Raw genomic sequence first — 18,495 nt, forward strand, 5'->3', positions numbered from 1 at the left:
ACTTCGGTTAACAGCACATCGTAGTGCATCGACCACGCACTCTTTGGATGCCTTAATGAATAACTTAAACCTAAGTAGGCAGCCAACACAGAGCAGCAAAGTTATTTTATCCCAAACAAAGGCCATCCACCATGTTCCCCCCCCCGGAACTCATTTATTTTCCTTTCCTGAGACTGTTTGGAAACGCGAAAGAGTAGCGGCGTCTCTCGGCCAGAGCTGGCGGGTTCACAGGGAGAGCTCTGAATCGGCGGCAGCGGGGTCATTTGAAAACCAGATCAGGCAGAGCAGTTATGCAGACGCCTGTAGGAAGGGGAAGATGACCGCGGCAGCCCTTTTTAGGCCCCACTCGGAGGGAAGTTTCCAGAGAAAGTTTGCCATTGAGAGAAGCACATAGTGTGCAGGCAGGCGAGCTGTAGTGCGGAGCAGGGGCCTCAGAGCAGCGAGAGGGATCTATCCCCTCATCCCTAGCCCGTCACTCCCCCTGGTGATCCCAACAACCTGCCAAAGTGGAAAGAGTGAGGGCCTGGGAGTCAGATGTCCTGGATTCTAATCCCGGCTCCACCCCTTGCCCATTGGGCGACCTTGGGCGAGCCGTACCTCAGGTTCCTTATCTGTAGAATGGGGACTCAATACCAGTTCTTCCTCCTACTTAGACTGTGAGCCCCGTGTGGAACAGGGACCGAGCCAGACCTAATTATCTCGTATCTACCCCGGTGCTTAGTATAGGGCTTGGCACATAGTACGTACTTAATAAATGCCACAGTGTGGTTCCGTGGAAAGAGCCCAGGCTTGGGAGACAGAGGTCATGGGTTCTATTCCTGCTCTGCCACTTGTCAGCTGTGTGACTTTGGGCAAGTCGCTTAACTTCTCTGTGCCTGTTACCTCATCTTTAAAATGGGGATTAAGACTGTGAGCCCCACAAAGGACGACCCTGATTACTTTGTATTTCGCCCCACTACCACCACCCAAGCGCTTAGAACAGTGCTTGGCACATAGTGCTTAACAAATGCTATCATTATTATTAAAAGCTCAACCACCTCCTCTTCTTGACAAGCATGTGATTTGGCTTGGATATTGGTCAAACTACCTCCTGGGAAGCCCATCTCTAGTCTAAAGATCACCAGAGTCGTTGGGAATCTTGGGTAGAAGGAAGGGTTAAAGATTAATAGCTTTAATTTGCCTTTTAATATAGCATTTCTCCAATAAAAAGCCCCAAGAATAAAACTCAAGTGAACCATGACCATAAGGTTAATGGATTTTCATCAGCTGAATTTTATAAGTGTAGCAAATAATTATTTGTCATGGCCTTCATTGCAATTTCAAAACAGCCTCGGGAGATTGCCATTTGTGAAATGAAGGAAAAATGGATATTGATTTTACTTACAATGAAAAATCTTTTTAATATTTTTACTTAGTCTATAAGATCTGGATACCCCCATGTGTAGTCGTCTTTCATCTTCAGCTTTTTCTCATTTGTGATAGAATACATTTTGCGTTTCTAAGAATAAGCTGCAGTTTCAAGAGGAAAGAACTGACTAGGCATAGGGGACGTTCAATTATCCCGTTTTCAAGTACGTGCACTTTCAGAAAGATTGATATCTCCTCCCTGACCATCCGGCCCCTTTCCCAGAAAGAAAGGTTGGTTCCTTCCCCTCCCCTCTGCATGATTAAAAACTTCAGTTTCTTCAGAATGGATTATCAATTTTGTTTCATTATTTTGTTTAATAAATCTAAAGGAATACAATTCCAATAAAGCTCTTGAGTCAGGGAGAAAGTGTTCTTTATGTGCGGGCAGAACATTAAACATCCAGGCCGTTGGCAGGGTTGCTTAGCCTAATTAGGAAGCCTATTTAGACAGGATACCCAATAATGAGATCTCAGAACACAGTCAGGTCACCATCGTTGGGGCCAGGCTGATCGCAACACGGTTTCCCTGGTCATGAGAGGAGGAAAGTGGATGGGGGCAGCTGCTGGTGAACTGAAGTGGGGCCCACGCAAGCGGGGAGGGCAAGCCCTCTGGTGACAGAGTGAAGCAGCCCCATCAAGTGGGCGGCGAGGACTGTGTTGCTTTGCTGTCTCCCCCGTTTAGACTGTGAGCCCGTTATTAGGCAGGGATTGTCTCTATCTGTTGCCCAATTGTACATTCCAAGTGCTTAGTACAGTGCCCTGCACACAGTAAGCGCTCAGTAAATACTATTGAGTGAATGATGAATGAGGAGATGATGCCCCAGCCTGACTGACACTCAGCAGTTGGGCAGGGGATTGCTTTTGAGCCTGGGGCAGGAGCTTTGGGAAGATCGAGATGCAAAAGGGGCAAGTCTGTGCAGAGAGGGCCAAGAGCATCAGACTAGGGGAAAGGCAGTCAGTCCTTCCAGGCCCAGGGTGGTGTGGGCTAGATCGAGTCAAGTGCAGGACTTCTCCGTCACATCCAAACAGATGGTTAGGATTGCACCATCTGAAAGTAAGCTCTCTCTCATTCACAGGGTGTGTCTGTAATACATTTATGGGAGTACACGGTAGAAATTTATTTTAAATGTATTATCGTTTAGGATGGATGGAGTATCTCGCTAGAAATGGCTGGTGAGCCTCAGTCCTGAGAGCTTGGGACCAAGAAGGAGTGCAAGAGGAAATCCTTATAGCAACCTTCCCATTGCCCCTTGCACTCTTTCTCCCTCCTGTGCCTGGCCATCCCAGAGGGTCTTCCCTACTGGGACGCGGGGGGACGCGGACTGCTACGAGTGAGGAGGCAGCAGGCGGGGGTGCAGGACATTGCAAAGTGTATAGGGAAACAGCGTGGCCCAATGGACAGAGCACCGGACTAACAGTCAGGAGACTAGAGTTCTAATCCTGGCTCCTGCTTACCTGATGAGTGACCTTAGGTAAGGCATTTAATTTCACTGTGCCTCGGTTCCCTCATCTGCAAAACCAGGATTAAATACCTATTGTCCCTCCCACTCAGACTCAGCTCCATGAGGGACAGGGACTCTGTCTGACCTCATTATCCTGTATCTACCCCAGTGATTAGCACAGTACTGGCACATAGAAAGCGCTTAACAAATATAATTATTATTTGCGATCTTTGCCCATGTTAGTCAGACGCGAGCAGGATTGGATCCCAAGTCTCCTGATTGCCAGAGCAGGGTTCTTTCCACTGAAAGCATCTCTATACATTTTAAACGGTGCCTCATTATAATAATAATGTTGGTATTTGTTAAGCGCTTACTATGTGCAGAGCACTGTTCTAAGCGCTGGGGGAGATACGGAGTAATCAGGTTGTCCCACGTGAGGCTCACAGTTAATCCCCATTTTACAGATGAGGTAACTGAGGCACAGAGAAGTTAAATGACTTGCCACAGTCACACAGCTGACAAGTGGCAGAGCTGGGAATCGAACTCATGACCTCTGACTCCCAAGCCCGGGCTCTTTCCACTGAGCCACGCTGCCTCATCTAACATCATGGTATTTTCACAACAAAAGTTGTTGACCCCGTTTGTACCCAAATGATTTTCAAACATGAGTCACGTCTCAGGCTTGACTTTCCTGCCTGAAGGACCCTTACCTTTTTTTCTGTCCTCAGAGGAATCTTTAATTGCCCCTCTCTGAACCTTTTCCACATCTGTCCTTCTTAAAGTGTGCTGATGAGACTTAAAGTCTTTGGTACTTTGGTATGTATGATAGCATAACGAATTCTTGTGTTGGGTTTTCTGTGTCCTCTCTGACTTTAAAGTCGGTGTGCTCTGTCTGACTCTGCATCAAGGAAGCAGCTAAAATGACTCTGTAACTACTTGCAGAACCAATTAGAATCAACTGAAAAGGGACAATTAAATAAACTGCATGCAGAACATGCCAGGTAAAAGATGATTTGGGGGTAGGGTGGCAGAGAGATGTTATGTAGAATGTTCTTTTATCATTTCTTGGCCTTCAGGTTACGGAAGATCTTTTTTGCCATACCTTTTCAAGAAAAAGTCTAAAAGGCCAACCAGTCACAGTTAACAGTAGTAGATTTTCTCATTGCATCATTTCAGATTGCAGTTATTTTCCTCCACAGCTTTTTATTTCTCTTGGCATTAGGCTGTGCTCTGTAATTTACAGAATGGGTGGTCTTTCCAATTTTGCATGAGATGGAATTGTGTGGTCTGCATTTCCTGTTTCTTGGCTTTAGTTAACATGAAGTTTAAACGAAGTCCCTGAATTCCGACGTGGAGGAATTCTCCAAGGTCTTTCATTTGTTTTTGTAAAACTCATGCCATCAACAAGAATCTCACAATTGCCTTTCGTGCCACCTACTCAGCCTGGTAATGGAATGAGAGAGTTGTCTATCAGGGGACCACCTGTCTATCAGGGGACCACCTATCTATCAGGGGACCACCTATCCTGAACATTGACACATTGTTCTTTCAGGCGATTCAGTTGAGCCGCGATGGCCAGTACCTGCTGACCGGAGGAGACAATGGTGTCATCATGGTCTGGCAGGTGTGTGACCTCAAGCAGCTTTTCGCCTATCCAGGCTGTGATGCCGGAATCCGATCCATGGCCCTGTCATATGACCAGAGGTGAGGTTTTACTCATCATGAATTTCTCTCAGCATTTCAAGGGTTGGGGTGTCGTGCACCTAGGCTGAAGAACTCAATGAGCAACATCCACAGACTGGCTCAGTGTTAGTTTGGTTTTGAAGAGCAGCATTCCAGAGTGAGGATGGTATTTGTTTTTCCTAACAGTGTAGAGACACCAACATCATGTGGCTATTGAGATGATTTAAACCGCCAAGTCAAAAGAGTTCTCATCTAAAAACCTCATCGCTTGACCCTTGTGATAGAAAACCTCACCAGCTGGAGCGGTCTCTTAGTGTTGTTGATGCCTGCTCCCCCTTGCTCAGTTAGCAGGCTCTTTCCTTTTGAGGGCAGCTCTGAAAAAGCACAACATGAGGAGGCTGAATTCACTTTCCTCTGGCCCCCACTTTCAGCGTAAGATTGCCAGACATTGTCCACCTGAGCCTCATTGTGGGGAAGGGCCTCCAGGAAGGTTGGAAGTCCCATGGTCAACTTATTTAGACCTTGGAATTAAGGTCAGCATTGGAAATGCTAGTCTGTAGGAGGCTAGTGGAGGATTTCAGGGACCTTTTACAAACCATGCTTGACTTGCCAAAAGATCCTTTCTCATTTTAGAGCACCTCTCTCCCCTCTGCCCTTCAAGGGTAGAGGCATTTTTTTCTTCTTACTGGTTGATTACTTCCGATCCTGCCGATCTCTTCTGCCCCAATCAGTGGTATTTACTGAGCATTTTACTGTGTATGGCATACTGTACTAAGCTCTTGGGAGAGTACAGTACAGTCAAGGGAACTTGAGTACTGGTCCACTCATCTGTTGTGTGACCTTGGGCAACTCACTTCACTTCTCTAGCCTCAGTTGCCTCATCTGGAAGATGGGGATTGAGACTGTGGGACCTATGCAGAGCAGGGACTGTCCCCAACCTGATCGGCTTGTGTGCCTACCCCAGCGCTTAGTGTCTGGCAAACAGTAGGCACTTAGCAAATACCATTAAAAAGAATAACCGTGATCCCGACACACACACACAGAGTTTCCAGACTTTTAGATCATTCCTCATTCCCCTTTTCAGCCGCAGGTGGAGGTGAGACTCTTGAGCCTCACGGACCCCTGGGGTTTCCTGAATTGAATCCACACAAAGATATCAGGTTCGCTATTCCCTCTGTAAGCTAGACTTAAAACTCCAAATGGTAAAGTCCAGGGGACAGTTTCACCCTGCCTGTTATTGGCGGCAAAAAAACACCGTTGCAGGCTTTGAGTTAAGGCTAGAATTAGACAGGCAGGGCAGGGGTCAGCCTGTTTTGTTTGCCGCTTAGAGCTGATCTCAAAAATACCCTCGGAGTCTGCTGCAGAAATTCACGGATAGGAAAAAGGCCAACAAACCATGTGAATGAGCATTTAGAGTGGCCAGAAGTCTCTAACGCGTTCTTGGCATTCCCTAGGTGTATAATGACGGGCATGGCATCTGGGAGTATAGTGCTCTTCTACAACGACTTCAACCGGTGGCATCATGAATACCAAACCAGGTACTGATTGTGGATGGACTCGAATCCAGCCAGCACTGGCACTGGAACCAAGACTTTGGACATAGCAAGCAGTGTCCTGCCACAAGATCGTTCCCTTATAAATAGCTATAATTACATCTGAATGTAACTTAAATTTGCTCAAGGAAGCAAAATATTTTTTAAAGTTAATTGCTATTTTTGTAGACCTTGCTTGACTTTTGGGGGGTTGGGGGGAAGGGCAAAGAGCAGAAATCTGGCTGCTGGGTTCTGTAGTTAAAGATCTATATTTTTAGTCATAATGAGAAATCTATTTTCATCCATTATGGAAAGAAACCTTCAACCAAGTGGGTTAGGCCACTTTCTTATTCTAGTTAGATTACAAAGAAACACATTTCTCATTCGAAGTTTTATCTATATACCCTTGAGAGCTAAGTGATTTAAAATGAATGGATGTGGGTTAGAATACTAGGGAGGGGAAATTTTAATCCGTGCTACCAGTACTCTTTGTGTCTTGTATTTTTTTCCAAATGATTGTACTATTTCAGCACTGAAGTTTCTGGGATTTAATGGTAATATTTAAATTATGGTAATTGTAATTTAAAACCTGATGATGCATCGTTTCCATTGATATTACTATTCAAGCATGTTTCTAGACATTTAGGAGTTGGGGTTTTTTTTCATTTGTATGTTTTGTTAAATGGTTAAGAGCGTTAAATCAGCAAACACAGGGTCTATGGTATAGCAAGTGTGAAATTCTTCTATAGTTTTTAATCTGCTGTTTTCAGAGCACACCAAAATGGGGATTGTTCTTCAAAACAAAAGCTGAGTTGGGAAGAGGGAAGCATCCTTAGTCTAGCAACCTCCATTCTCCTTTTGGATGAAATCCACATACCAAAGCACACACACTTCTGCTGTTTTGACTGTGAACGGCCTGAGGCAGCACGATGCCCTGCCCTCTTGACCTCTGCAGAAGTTCTAGACTGGCAGGCTGCTCCTTTTCTACCATTCCCCGACCTTCACTATCAACCACCCCGGTACCCTCTAGCATGAGAGTGCAACATGCTGCTGAGAGCAGCTCTGCTTTTCCGCCAAATTCAATCTCATCCTATTCATTAACGATCCCTTTGCACTCTTGGGAAGTGAGCAGTCGTTTATATTGAGGAACAATACATTCTTTTGGTGTGGCCTAATTCTCCTTTTCTATGAGATTGCTGTGCAGAATTCTGTGCAAAATATTTGTGAAAGGGACTTGTAATGTTTTGTACGTCTGTATTGCATAAATAACTCCTTCGTATGGTGTGATCTATGAGAGTTAAAACTGACATTCCTTAGCTATTTCTGTAGCTGCCTACCGAAGTAGGCCCCATTTTTCTAAGCATTCAACTCTTGTCTCTGAAGCAAAAATTTGGATCGGGGGGAATCTCAATTTGAGGAAAAATTAAATAAAAATGGTATTTGTAATTGAGAACCGAGAAATGATCTTTTTTCTCTTACTCTCAGAAGCAGAAGTGACTACACTCTCTTTAGCGTTCCTTAAGGCAACAGAAAGAAAAGTGTATTAAATCATCTTTGGCCCAATAACTAAAGGATGGCTTTGAAATTACCTGAGCTTCCATTTATTTGTGAATGAGCAGGTATGTCTACGAGAAGGCAGAGTGCTTTAAACACTCATTCTTCACAGGTGGTGGAAGGCAGGCGGTTGATGCTGAAAGGTGAAAGGGCCGGAGAGAAACAATGGGCTGAGGTTAAGAGTGTGAGCCCATGTAGGACAGAGACTGTGTCCAACCTCATTAACTTGTATCTACCCCAGTGCTTGGCATAGAGTAAGTGCTGAACAAGTACCATTATATAAATATATATATATATATATGTTGCAAAAGATAAGAAAAACCCATTAATGAATTCAATTCTTTAAAACACCACTCCAAACGTTCTATTTTAAAATGATACAATACAGTTCGCAAAGGGATATTTACCATTTGAAACTTACAAAGAGAAGTGACTTTGGCATTCAGTGCAGCGTACTTTCCTGTTTTCCGGTGGCATGGGGTGTGTGCTTTCTGTCTCAAAACAATTACGGTCATTCCTCCTTTTACCTTTTTTATCCTTTGTAAATTTTATGTCCTGCAATTCTAGGAAGTTAAATTCTAGGAAGTTAACACATGAATCAAGGCAACTAGCACCACAAGCGAGTTGTTGGTTTTTGAATCTGTTTTAAATTGTTTGAAATGTTTAAATTTCTGCTTACTATCGCGGTTCGTCGTTTACTTTTTTCGTAAAACTTTTATCCTTTTTTCTAAACACAAAACTCCATTTTAGAGCCATTAAATGTTATAAACAAGCTGGAACATGAAGTAAGTAACAAGGTAAAATAGAAATGGGACTGTGGTGAAGTATGAAAGAGCCCTTTGCTGAAGGAAATTAATCTGGGCAGTAAGCCGATACAGTTGAAGATGCACAGATTTTGGTTATATACAGTAATCTAAGGCCAATCTTGAACTGCCTGGCATCGAGAAATGTAACTTATTTTCTTCCTGATAGTGTTTACCTTCACTGAAATGTAACTACACATGTCCTGAGGCTCTGCAATTTAAGACATATAGCTGGTCCTCTGGGAAGGACATGAAGGTTTAGAAAACGTTTGAAAAGAAAACCTGCCACTTCTCTTCCTCTACCCTCAGATATGTAGCTCGTTCTCAGATGGAAATCTTACCAGTAAAACCTGCTGAGGGAAGTCATGGCTAATGTAAAAATTCAAGGGTTTGGTAGGAGAATTAAGGGACTCAGTGACCCCCTTCGACCCCCAGTCTAAAATTCTGTGCATAAATAAGCATGTGGGAATTCTAGGTAGTTGTTCCTCCTAATTAAAAATTGAACTATGGAAATAAATGCACATTAGAATGCTAGCAGGCTCTAAGGAGCCAAGTCAACAGCCTTCATCCAAGACAGCTACTGTTGATCATCTAGCTCCAGGCAAGATAGAGTAATAATGATGAAAGGGAGGGAGTCCCAGGTGGGAAGGATTTACATCCCTGCTCATGTGATCTTTCCTAACTGTTTCTGTTGTGACCAGGAATGACACTAATCACATAAGTAAATGAACAAATCAGATCCAAAGGCACCACAAGCTGAAATCGCTCCCGGCGTGTATCCACCTGCCTTACACCTTCCCAGCTAGCTCCTCAACTTTTTATTTTCTGACTGGCAAGAGTAATGCTGGAGGAAATTCCAGTGGGGCATTCTAGCAAAAATGAAAGAAATCATGATGGGTTATTTTACCAGATGTAAACTTTCTTGATCACTGTGCTTTTATCCTTTCAAAGATTAAGTATAAACAGTATTGCCACCCCTGATGTATCAGGGCATCAGCTGCTCTCAGTTTCAGTGATGTGCAATCATTCATTCAATAGTATTTATTGAGCGCTTACTATGTGCAGAACAGTGTACTCTGCAATCAGTGCTTTGGATAAATCTTTTTCTTAGGCAGGAGGCATATGGCAGGCGTTTTTGTCTAGTTTCTTTACACTCCCATTTCTTATTTTGCTTCCTTTTGTAATTTTAAATTCATGAATCCTATGATAAAAAAAACCAAGCTTATTTCCAAATCTCTAACTTGTTTGCATCTTTTTCTCCGCTTGTTTTCACTAGTTACTGAAAGAGCCTTTCTGACCCCATTCATTAGCACCAATCATTTCAGCTTTTCCAGGATGATGGGGACTATTTTTAGTGCAGGCTTTTGGTAAACCTGGCAACATTTCTTAGTCAATCAACTTTGAGATTCTGCTTGCTGTTTCCATTCTCTTCAAAGATGTGCTGATGAAAGCTTGTTCTGAAATCCGATAGGGAATACCAGTCTTCTTCAGCATTCAAACGATTTATTTTGGCCCCTCTGACATCTATTCTATTCGATGCTCCCAAGTGCCTGGCCTAGGTACAGCCTCCAGTACTAGCTGTTGCTCAGGATCTTTATGTCAAGCCTTCCTTTCCCAGGCCAGTCATGACAAAACCATCAGTCAGTAAAATCATCCTCTGAGACCACTCTTAAACATTTAACCGAGAGCACGATTCGCTCAAAACTCTCCGATTGTGAAGTGCCAAGTTCTTCCAGGCTCTTTTCATCTTTTCCCATCTGCAAGATTTCCAATGGGGTGGGGGGATGGGGAGTGGTGAGCAGAAGGATGGTTTTTGAGCTTTTCCACCCCTTCACCTGGAAGCACTGTCATTAACAGCAGACACTCACCTCTGCCGCTCACTCACCTGCAGTCATCCTGTAAGAATCTCTTCCTGTAGACTGAGTCTATTCAGTCTCCATCCTGGAGGAGAACTCTGTGTCCTTTTAATACCAACCTTGACTCCTGCTAGATTTCAGATCAACTTGTCCCTCTGTTGGTTCTTAGCCTTTCCTCTCTCACAAGAACCGAGTTTGGATCTTGAACCTAAGATAGCTTTGACCATATATGTTGAACGATTCGCTCTAAAAATCTAAAAAGCTCAACTACTCTAGTCATTATCTCTATCATCCAACTTTAAAAGCTCACCAGACATGGGTGATCACAAAGCAAACGTTGCCTGTCCTTATTTACAGATGAGAAAATGGAGGGTCAAAAAAAGTAAGAAATATTTGGCTTCGAAAGACCTAAGTCCCGGAGCTACAATCAGGACCAATCCCAGAACCTACTTTGAACCACACTACACTGTGGTTAGATTAGACTGTAAGCCCGTCAAACGGCAGGGACTGTCTCTTATCTGTTGCCGACTTGTTCATTTCAAGCGCTTAGTACAGTGCTCTGCACATAGTAAGCGCTCAATAAATACTATTGAATGAATACACTGTCAGTTCACTACAATTTCCTCTTCCTCCCCAGCTCTTTTGGGGAGGGAAGGGTGCAATGAATACCCATCTCCTGACAGGATTGACTGATAATCTGCTTGATTTTTTCCTAGGAAGAAATATCTAGATATATCACTTATCTACCACTTACCTACCAGAAATGATCAATTGGGCTCCAACTGGGCTGCAAGTCTCCTGCTCTTCTAGTTAGGCCTAGTATTCTCATGTCCCAGCAAGTTATTTTCTGTCCAGGTAGTTTTCGATTAGTGATTCAGCCAGAATCTTCATTCCACATTCTGTTACTGTCCCTGCTTCTTCTGCTCAGTCTCCTCTCCCTCATTTTATCGAGAACTTACCGTGTGCAGAGCACTGCACTTGGGAGAGTACAATATAACAGAATTAGTAGATAGATCCCCCTGCTCACCACAAGCTTACAGTCCCTTAGACAGGGTCTCTGAATGGTGACAGAAACGACTCTTACCTCCCAGCCCCATATTCCCATTAGACACTCACTGACTTAAGATGCTCTCCTTCGGTGTCAGCCAACGGTCCAGCCGCAAATGAGTGAGAATCACAGGAAGCTGGGGTTGCCTGCCCGGACCTGGCCTACATCGCCTTGAAGAAATAAACAGAAACCCCAGGTCCCTGCTTTTTCTTCAAGAAGAAATATTTTATTGCAGGTCTGTTATCATTCTAATAGAAAGTAAGAGCTAGCTGCCAAGGGGAGTGAGCTACGAGCCCTCCCTTGGGGGAGAGGAGCAGAAAAACAAGAAAGCAGATTACAGAGCAAAAAGATCAGGATGATGAAAGGAAGGAAAAACCTCCACCCCATCCGTCCATTATCTGCCCAATGGGGATCAGTTTCTCCCCGATGGCTATTCCCTGCACCCGCTTTTGTACAAGACAAAAGGCAGGATGAAGGAAGAGGAGTCTGGGGGCTACTTAGTGTTGATTAGTTGCGGCATCTCTTCGATGAGCCAGCTTGCTGCGGGAGGAGGAAATGCCCTGGCTCTGAATTAGGTGGCAGCAAACAGCCTCTCATTCACACAGCCTCAGTCCAGAGGCATTGGCGTTTTTCTAAGAGACCCTAGGGAAGGCAGATGTGGGAAAAAGAGGTGAGGAACAATCCATAGTGTCTAGGAAAGAAAAACCTTCCTTCCCTGGAGTCTTTGTACAAATAAATAGTCCCTGTTTTCATAGGTTATCCTGTACCCTAAGCTCTGGCGTTGCTTTTTCACTTACATCATCCGAGCCCTGCGGCTCTATGCGTGGAATTTGGGGACGTGATCTGAAGACGAAGAGTCTCTGCGTTGCCCTCTCAGACAACTCTCACATGCACCTCTTTTCAGTCCTGAATCGGTCTGAAATCCTTCAATCCAGACCCAAGCGCCTGCAGTCCCAGCCAGAGGCACATGCCCAACCAGCGAGCATCAGGATGCTGTTCTACAGCTTTTGAGGAGATGTTCTTCTGCCCAGGAGAGTTTTGCATCTGTATAAAAGCTTGGTGAATACGCTAGCAAAATGGATGTGTTCTGATGACGAGAGGGGGAAACGGTTTAAGCTAAACATGAAATGAGTGGTTTAAAAAAAGTCAAACACCTATACCGCCGCTGGAAGCGCAAATGCTTCCAAGAGCTGGGAGCGGAGCCGAGGGCTGCGGCAGTACCACGAACCTTGGCTGGCACACCCTGGGGCCCAGCCTCCGCCCAGTGGGACCACTTGGCCCTCGAGAGCCTTCTCGGCGTGCCACCCGACTGCGAAACAAACCAGAGTCGCCCCAGGGAAAGACGAGAGCCTCTGTCCCTGAAGTGGGCCGGGGAGGAGGCGAGGAAAAAAATTGTGTTTGTGATACTGCAGAGGGCAGAGGTTGGGTTCCACTTCACGACCAGTCAGTCACGCAGACGGCGCCACTCCCCAGCCCGTTCGGAGCTCGCCGAAGGAGGAGAGCTGGGGCCCTGGCGAGGCTCAGGTGAAACAGGGGAGGGAGCTGCAGGTTCAGGCCCTGGAAGATCCTCAGCTGCAGTGGGAATGGGGAGGGTTTGCTCCAAGCCAAGTCGGCCAGCATCTTGACAGTGCCTGCCGCTGAAAATCTGCCCCTCTTTATCTAGAGCCGTGTTCTGCAAATGAAACCAGCACAGAATCAAACTGTTAACGCCCTGACCTGGGGTAAGTCAATACTGAAAACAATGCGTGACACAACTGAAGCATGCACTAGTCTCAAAAACAGAAGAGGAGATATAACGGCAGATTTCTTTTCCAACAATAACAAAAAAAGAAATCCAGGTCATCTTTATCTTGGGGGCCAGGTAATGAAGGTTAACAAAGTAAAATCCAAAGCCGGCCAGGGCACACACAGCCTGGAATTGAAACAGAGCAAGCCAATCAATCAACTGATGGCAGAGACGAGTTTCGCCATTCTTGCATTCGGTACCGGAGAAACTTTAAACCATAGGTCTGTGGTAACATGCTAATTTGAAAGTAATTTAAGTCTCTAACTGTAGTAGGTTCCACCCTAGGGCAGTATTTCCATCTGGTTTAGAGCCTTTTCTGAAAAAAAAAAAAAAATCCAGCAGCATTTTTGTCTAAGGTAAGAAACCAACATTTCAGTTCTTGGTCAGGAAAAGATGGAATTTTGAACATCATGTGAGGCTGCCTTTGGGAAATTGACCAGTGGGTAAACCTTCCATACAACACTGCCGACTCCTAATTACTAGTGGTTCATTATTTTAAAGTCCTGACAAAAAAACTTCTAATGCAGCTTTAGCACCGAGACTGTCATCGCCCCCCAGCCTCGGTAAGTCCAGAGGCGAGGAGTATGACATGTCTCTCGGGGAGGGGGGAGGGAGGGGTGGTCCTCGGTGTAGAATCAGACCACCTCGGCAGTTCAGAAGCCCTCTCTCCCTCTCCCCTGTCCCAGAGTCTTGAGGCTTTTTCAACCCCAGCAGCCCAACATAGGGCACATGGCTCTCTCAAAGCAGCAGGAGAAGAATTTGGTCTTCAAATTGAAAAAAAAAAATTGGTCCCCAAAATAAATGCTTTTCTGATGCTTTTGGTGTCCTGGCGGCAGAAAAGAAGGAGGTAATTCTCAAGTGAAATACCCAATTATATGGGGGTTGAAAGGAGATGGGGATGTGAGAAAGTTATAGCCCTAACCTTTCCACGCCCCAAATCACTAGCTCTGAGGCTTGCACAAATGATCAAGTATTCTTGCCCAAATGTGAAACCTCCAGCTGGGGTTTTTAAAAACAGATCAGAAAACCAGCTAAGAGTTATTTCTCCTTTTCTCCTTTTGCGCATTAGGACAACATGTATTTTGTATATGTGTGTGCAGCAGAAAGAAGCGTTGCAGTTACCGTTAGTACATACCATTGCCTTGGACCTATTCAGAGGAAAGCAATGCAGGCGGTGGGAGAGGAGGAAGAAGGAAGGAAGCAAGGGACAGAAACTAGACTTACTTTAAACAGAACCAACACAATTGAAACATTTTCGTTAAAAAAAAAAAAGTCCCTGGAAAATCAAAATCAGATTCCCATTCCCACCCATCTAGGGGCGATAGGGGAACCACAAAACGTAATATCAGGTTCCTTTTCATACTGAAGTGCTGCCAACAAAAGTGAATTTGGGCTCTTATGCAGTGCCACGTCTCTACCACAGGATGGCTGCACCTCCATCCTCTGAGGCTGCATTGGATATCGTTAGTAAAACATAGTAGAGCCTCATCCCCTCTAACCGTATGCTGGATGGACTTCATTTTCAATAGAGAATGTCCTCACAAACTGAAGAAATTACAAATGAAATGGAGATGGTTGGTAACAAACAGCAGGCGGCTCCCACTACGCAAAAGTACTAATTGAACTCAACATATTCCTTCCTCACACTGAAATACATTTTCAGAAGTAGGAAAGCTATGCAAATTGGGGCCTCGAGAACAAAAAGGCACCTTAAAATCCCTGCAGTCAGGGCAGTGGGAGATGTAAAATCCAACACAATCTCAGATGCCTATAAAACACAGTCATTTAACAATTCTTTCTCCGCCCCATAACTGATTATAAAGAGAAATAACATTCAGATTGGGAACTTATTTGAATCCGCCTTCCGATTTGGGAAGAAGGGAGATGCGCATGGGTAAGTGTATTAAAATAAACTTGAGTTTTCTTAGGATATGTGATATTGGCTTGAATGGATGTCAGTAGATAATAAAACCAGAGAAACCCACACCGATAAGAAGCTAAGAGCTGGACTGTGTCAGAAGACTGAGACAAGCTAGAGTGGCATGCAGATTTAAGAGGGGCCAATCAGTAGAAATTGCTCTTATGAAACACAAAGCATTTAATACCAGGATTCTGCTTCAGGTTTATCCATAGTCTCAACAGGATAAAGAATGAAGCTCTGAAGTCCCTCTCACACTGTCAAATCAAACTGTCAAACAAAACGTAGACAACAGCATCACTTCACTTTCACTCTTAAAGAACCATACTAAAAACCTTACGAATTCATTGGCCAAGTATTTGGTATGGATGTCCATGAGAATGACATAAATGCTGTATAAAAATTATCCCCAAAGTTGTAAGAGCTCCCCAGTTTTGGCATCAAAACAATGTGGTAATGACCTCTTCAGGTGCGACTACCTTTGACTTGAAGTGTTCATTAGCTTAAAAAAACACTAGTAATGATGATACTGGAGGTTTCCCCAGCTTCAGATTTATGATTCTCAGATATATTTTAAAAAACATGTACATATGTATATACACACACATGTATATACACATATTTTCCCCAAAGATGGAAGGAACACAGACACTAAATATTAAGTGGTGATGAGGATGATGGTAATGTCACAGAAAGAGTGCAAGCTTCCACCACACAACCCTGCCCCCTGAGAAGAAGAGCTGAGGCTATCAGCTGTTCCCGGGGGAGAGGCCAACTTTGTATTCGCTCTTCTCTGGCAAGAGAGAATCAGCATTGCCAAAATAATGTCAAGGACCCTGGTCACTCATTAGATATTGGAGTGGATGATGATCAAACTGCATTTCTCTTGCTAGTCCAAAACACAGTTTATGATATCATCATTCAACATTTACCTGGTGCTCAGTGAGCAAAGTTGTGTAGGGAACAGAGTTAGACAGGGGCTCTATAAGCTCAAAATGATGACTTACAATTCACATTTATATATGTTGCTCCTTACATCCTGTGGGACTCCAGAGCACTTCAACTGAAGCCCACGGCAATGAGGAGTGGAGGTTGAAGTGCAATGGGGCGCAACTTGGCAACTGAGTAATATAGTGTCGGTCCACAACACCTCCTCCAATTGACACAATAAGGGGAAAACCAAGGCCGCCTGAACAGAATCATCCAGACATAAATCTATTTGGGGCCCACAGTTGAAAGACACTGTATTAAGGAGAAAAGATGTGGAACTGAAGGAAGAGAGACTGATTGCCACTGGTGAAGGGGCTGGGAATTTGAGGCACATGATCAGTTTGCCTTTCAGAAAGGAACTACTTCTTGGGAATTAGCAGTGGGAAGTAAAGCACATTTGTAAAGTCCTTAGCACTGACTTAATGCCTCTCACAGGAGTCCAAATAGTAATTTTTTTCTTTAAAAAAAAAAACTTTTCCATTTTAATGTCATCTCCCTCTCCCCCTCCCTATTCTCCCAGAATTTTCTGGTGGGGGAAGACAATCACCAGTGCTCTATTCTGCTTACATTATCCAGCACCGAGAGTGGAATGCAACCCAGTCACATGATAACGGCCTCTTGCTGATGCCTAAAAGGAAGAGGCCAAGCCAAGGTGGTTCTTTTCAAAGCCAAGCAGTGAGCTCGGATCCTGTGACAGCCTTCTTCACACTGACTCTCCTCCTCAGGCCTTGAGCCCCACCAAGATAAGGCAACTCAAACTGCATAAACTCTTTCTGTGATTCTGGCACATGCGGCATCCAAACAGACCTGCAGCCTGTCAGCCAGCACAGCCTAAAGCCCTCAGTCTCTCTGGATGAACTCAGATAGTCAGCTTCCACCATTAGGAATTAACTCTACGTTACAAGAGTATTCAGAATGCTGCCAAAAAAAATGAGTGAATCAAGGGACCAGCTTCAAAAATTCAGTGAGGAACTGACCTTTCCCCAGCCTGACTTTCTGTGGTATTCTATTCTAAAGTGCCACAAATATATACAGATCTGTATTCCAACAGATTTGCTCCTGAGAGAGAGAGAGTGTGTGCATATGCGCACTCAGAGACTGATGGGAGGCTTTCAGACCTTTCTCACTGATTGCTCGCGTAGCCTGTGATATGTCAGGGAGACATCTTTATCGTTATTAATAATCTTGACCGAGTGAGGAGCAAAAAAGTGAGGCGTGGATCTGAAGGAAATCTTCACAGGGGAGGAGGGCCCCCAGAGAAGGAAAGGAGCACAGTTTTAAAAGTCAGAATGTCAAAAAGAATCGAAGAAGTCCCTAATTTCCTCAGAGACAAGAACAGCTATTGAGAAGTCAGAGAACCTTAGACTTTAGTTCTGTCAGTAAATATAGCTAGCTATAAGGCAATGCTTGGACGTGGACATAAAAAGTGGCTGAAACCTCAGGCAGCTGTCAGAGCACCAGGAACTGATCAGATGGCCATTATCACCCCGAAAACTCTCACATCGCTTGGAAGACATCACCAATAATATCAATCATCGTTCCTTCTCCTGAATCCAAACGCTTATCCCAAGCCTAGACTCACCCCGATAATTTTGTTGAGGACCAGGAGACTGAGACACATTGAAAAAAATCACTCTTCGAGCCCCTTCGTATTTCCTTTCAGCAATCAATCAATCGTGTTTACTGAGTGCTTACTGTATGAGGAACCCTGCACTACGCACATCGGAGAGTACAATTCAAGAGTTGGGAGGTATGTTCCCTGCCACAACACACACGCAGTCTAGAGAAGCAGCGTGGCTCAGTGGAAAGAGCATGGGCTTTGGAGTCAGAGGTCATGGGTTCGAATCCCCGCTCAGCCACTTGTCAGCTGTGTGACTTTGGGCAAGTCACAACTTCTTGGGGCCTCAGTTACCTCATCTGGAAAATGGGGATTAAGACTGTGAGCCCCACGTGGGACAACCATTCCCCCTGTATCTACCCCAGCGCTTAGAACAGTGCTTGGCACATAGTAAGTGCTTAATAAATACCAACATTATTATTATTATTAGAGACCAAGCAACCAAGAGAACTGGAAAAAGGTGGTGGTTAAAGCCTACCAACCTAATGGGATGCCTACTTAACAACTCCCAGAATGCTGCAAGTACAGAATACTGTGCCCAAGTAGAAAAACGTCTCTTACAAGAAAAAGTCTGAGGAATCTACAACCATCTGAATTCCCTGAACACTGAAAAACCACCATTCTGAAGGGTTTTTAGGATTAAGTCCTGGCTTTCATCGATGAAGTTAAGTAGTACATAGCCTATGCCCCTCCCTCCCCCAACCCACCATCCTGGATATCTTTTAGCCTGAAAATTAGTTGTGGGCAGGGATCTTGTCTACCAACTCTTCTGGACTGTATTTTCCCAAGTGCTCAGTACTGTACTCTGCAAACGATAAGCAGTGTGGCCTAGTGGGCAGGGCAGAGGCCTGGGATCAG

The 18,495-nt window shown here is 44.5% G+C and overlaps 2 protein-coding genes across 9 annotated transcripts in view; one reads left to right on the forward strand and one right to left on the reverse strand.

Annotated features, from left to right (window-relative positions):
- The window catches only part of LRBA (LPS responsive beige-like anchor protein), a 552,105-nt gene extending 544,591 nt beyond the window's left edge, over positions 1-7,514 (forward strand). For all 4 annotated transcript variants that reach the window (XM_029076638.1, XM_029076639.1, XM_029076640.1 and 1 more), the window contains exons 56-57: positions 4,402-4,553; positions 5,987-7,514. In XM_029076638.1, coding sequence (XP_028932471.1) covers positions 4,402-4,553; positions 5,987-6,077 — 243 coding nt within the window. In that variant the 3' untranslated portion in view covers positions 6,078-7,514. The remainder of the gene's footprint in view (positions 1-4,401; positions 4,554-5,986) is intronic.
- A 4,008-nt stretch (positions 7,515-11,522) lies between these two features.
- The window catches only part of DCLK2 (doublecortin like kinase 2), a 97,345-nt gene continuing 90,372 nt past the window's right edge, over positions 11,523-18,495 (reverse strand). For 2 of the 5 annotated variants that reach the window (XR_003763371.2, XR_003763370.2), the window contains 2 exons: positions 15,217-15,299; positions 12,910-12,997 (listed from right to left, as the gene is read on the reverse strand). Coding sequence is in view for 3 of the 5 variants with exons in the window: in XM_029076915.2 (XP_028932748.1) it covers positions 12,770-12,997 (228 nt within the window). In the remaining 2 variants the exon portion in view is untranslated. Of the gene's footprint in view, positions 12,998-14,246; positions 14,260-15,216; positions 15,300-18,495 lie in introns of all 5 variants that reach the window. The other 3 variants (XM_029076915.2, XM_029076914.2, XM_029076916.2) reach the window with 2 other exon arrangements.

The sequence above is a fragment of the Ornithorhynchus anatinus genome, chromosome 12, assembly GCF_004115215.2.
Source record: "Ornithorhynchus anatinus isolate Pmale09 chromosome 12, mOrnAna1.pri.v4, whole genome shotgun sequence".
Taxonomy (NCBI): Eukaryota; Metazoa; Chordata; class Mammalia; order Monotremata; family Ornithorhynchidae; genus Ornithorhynchus; species Ornithorhynchus anatinus.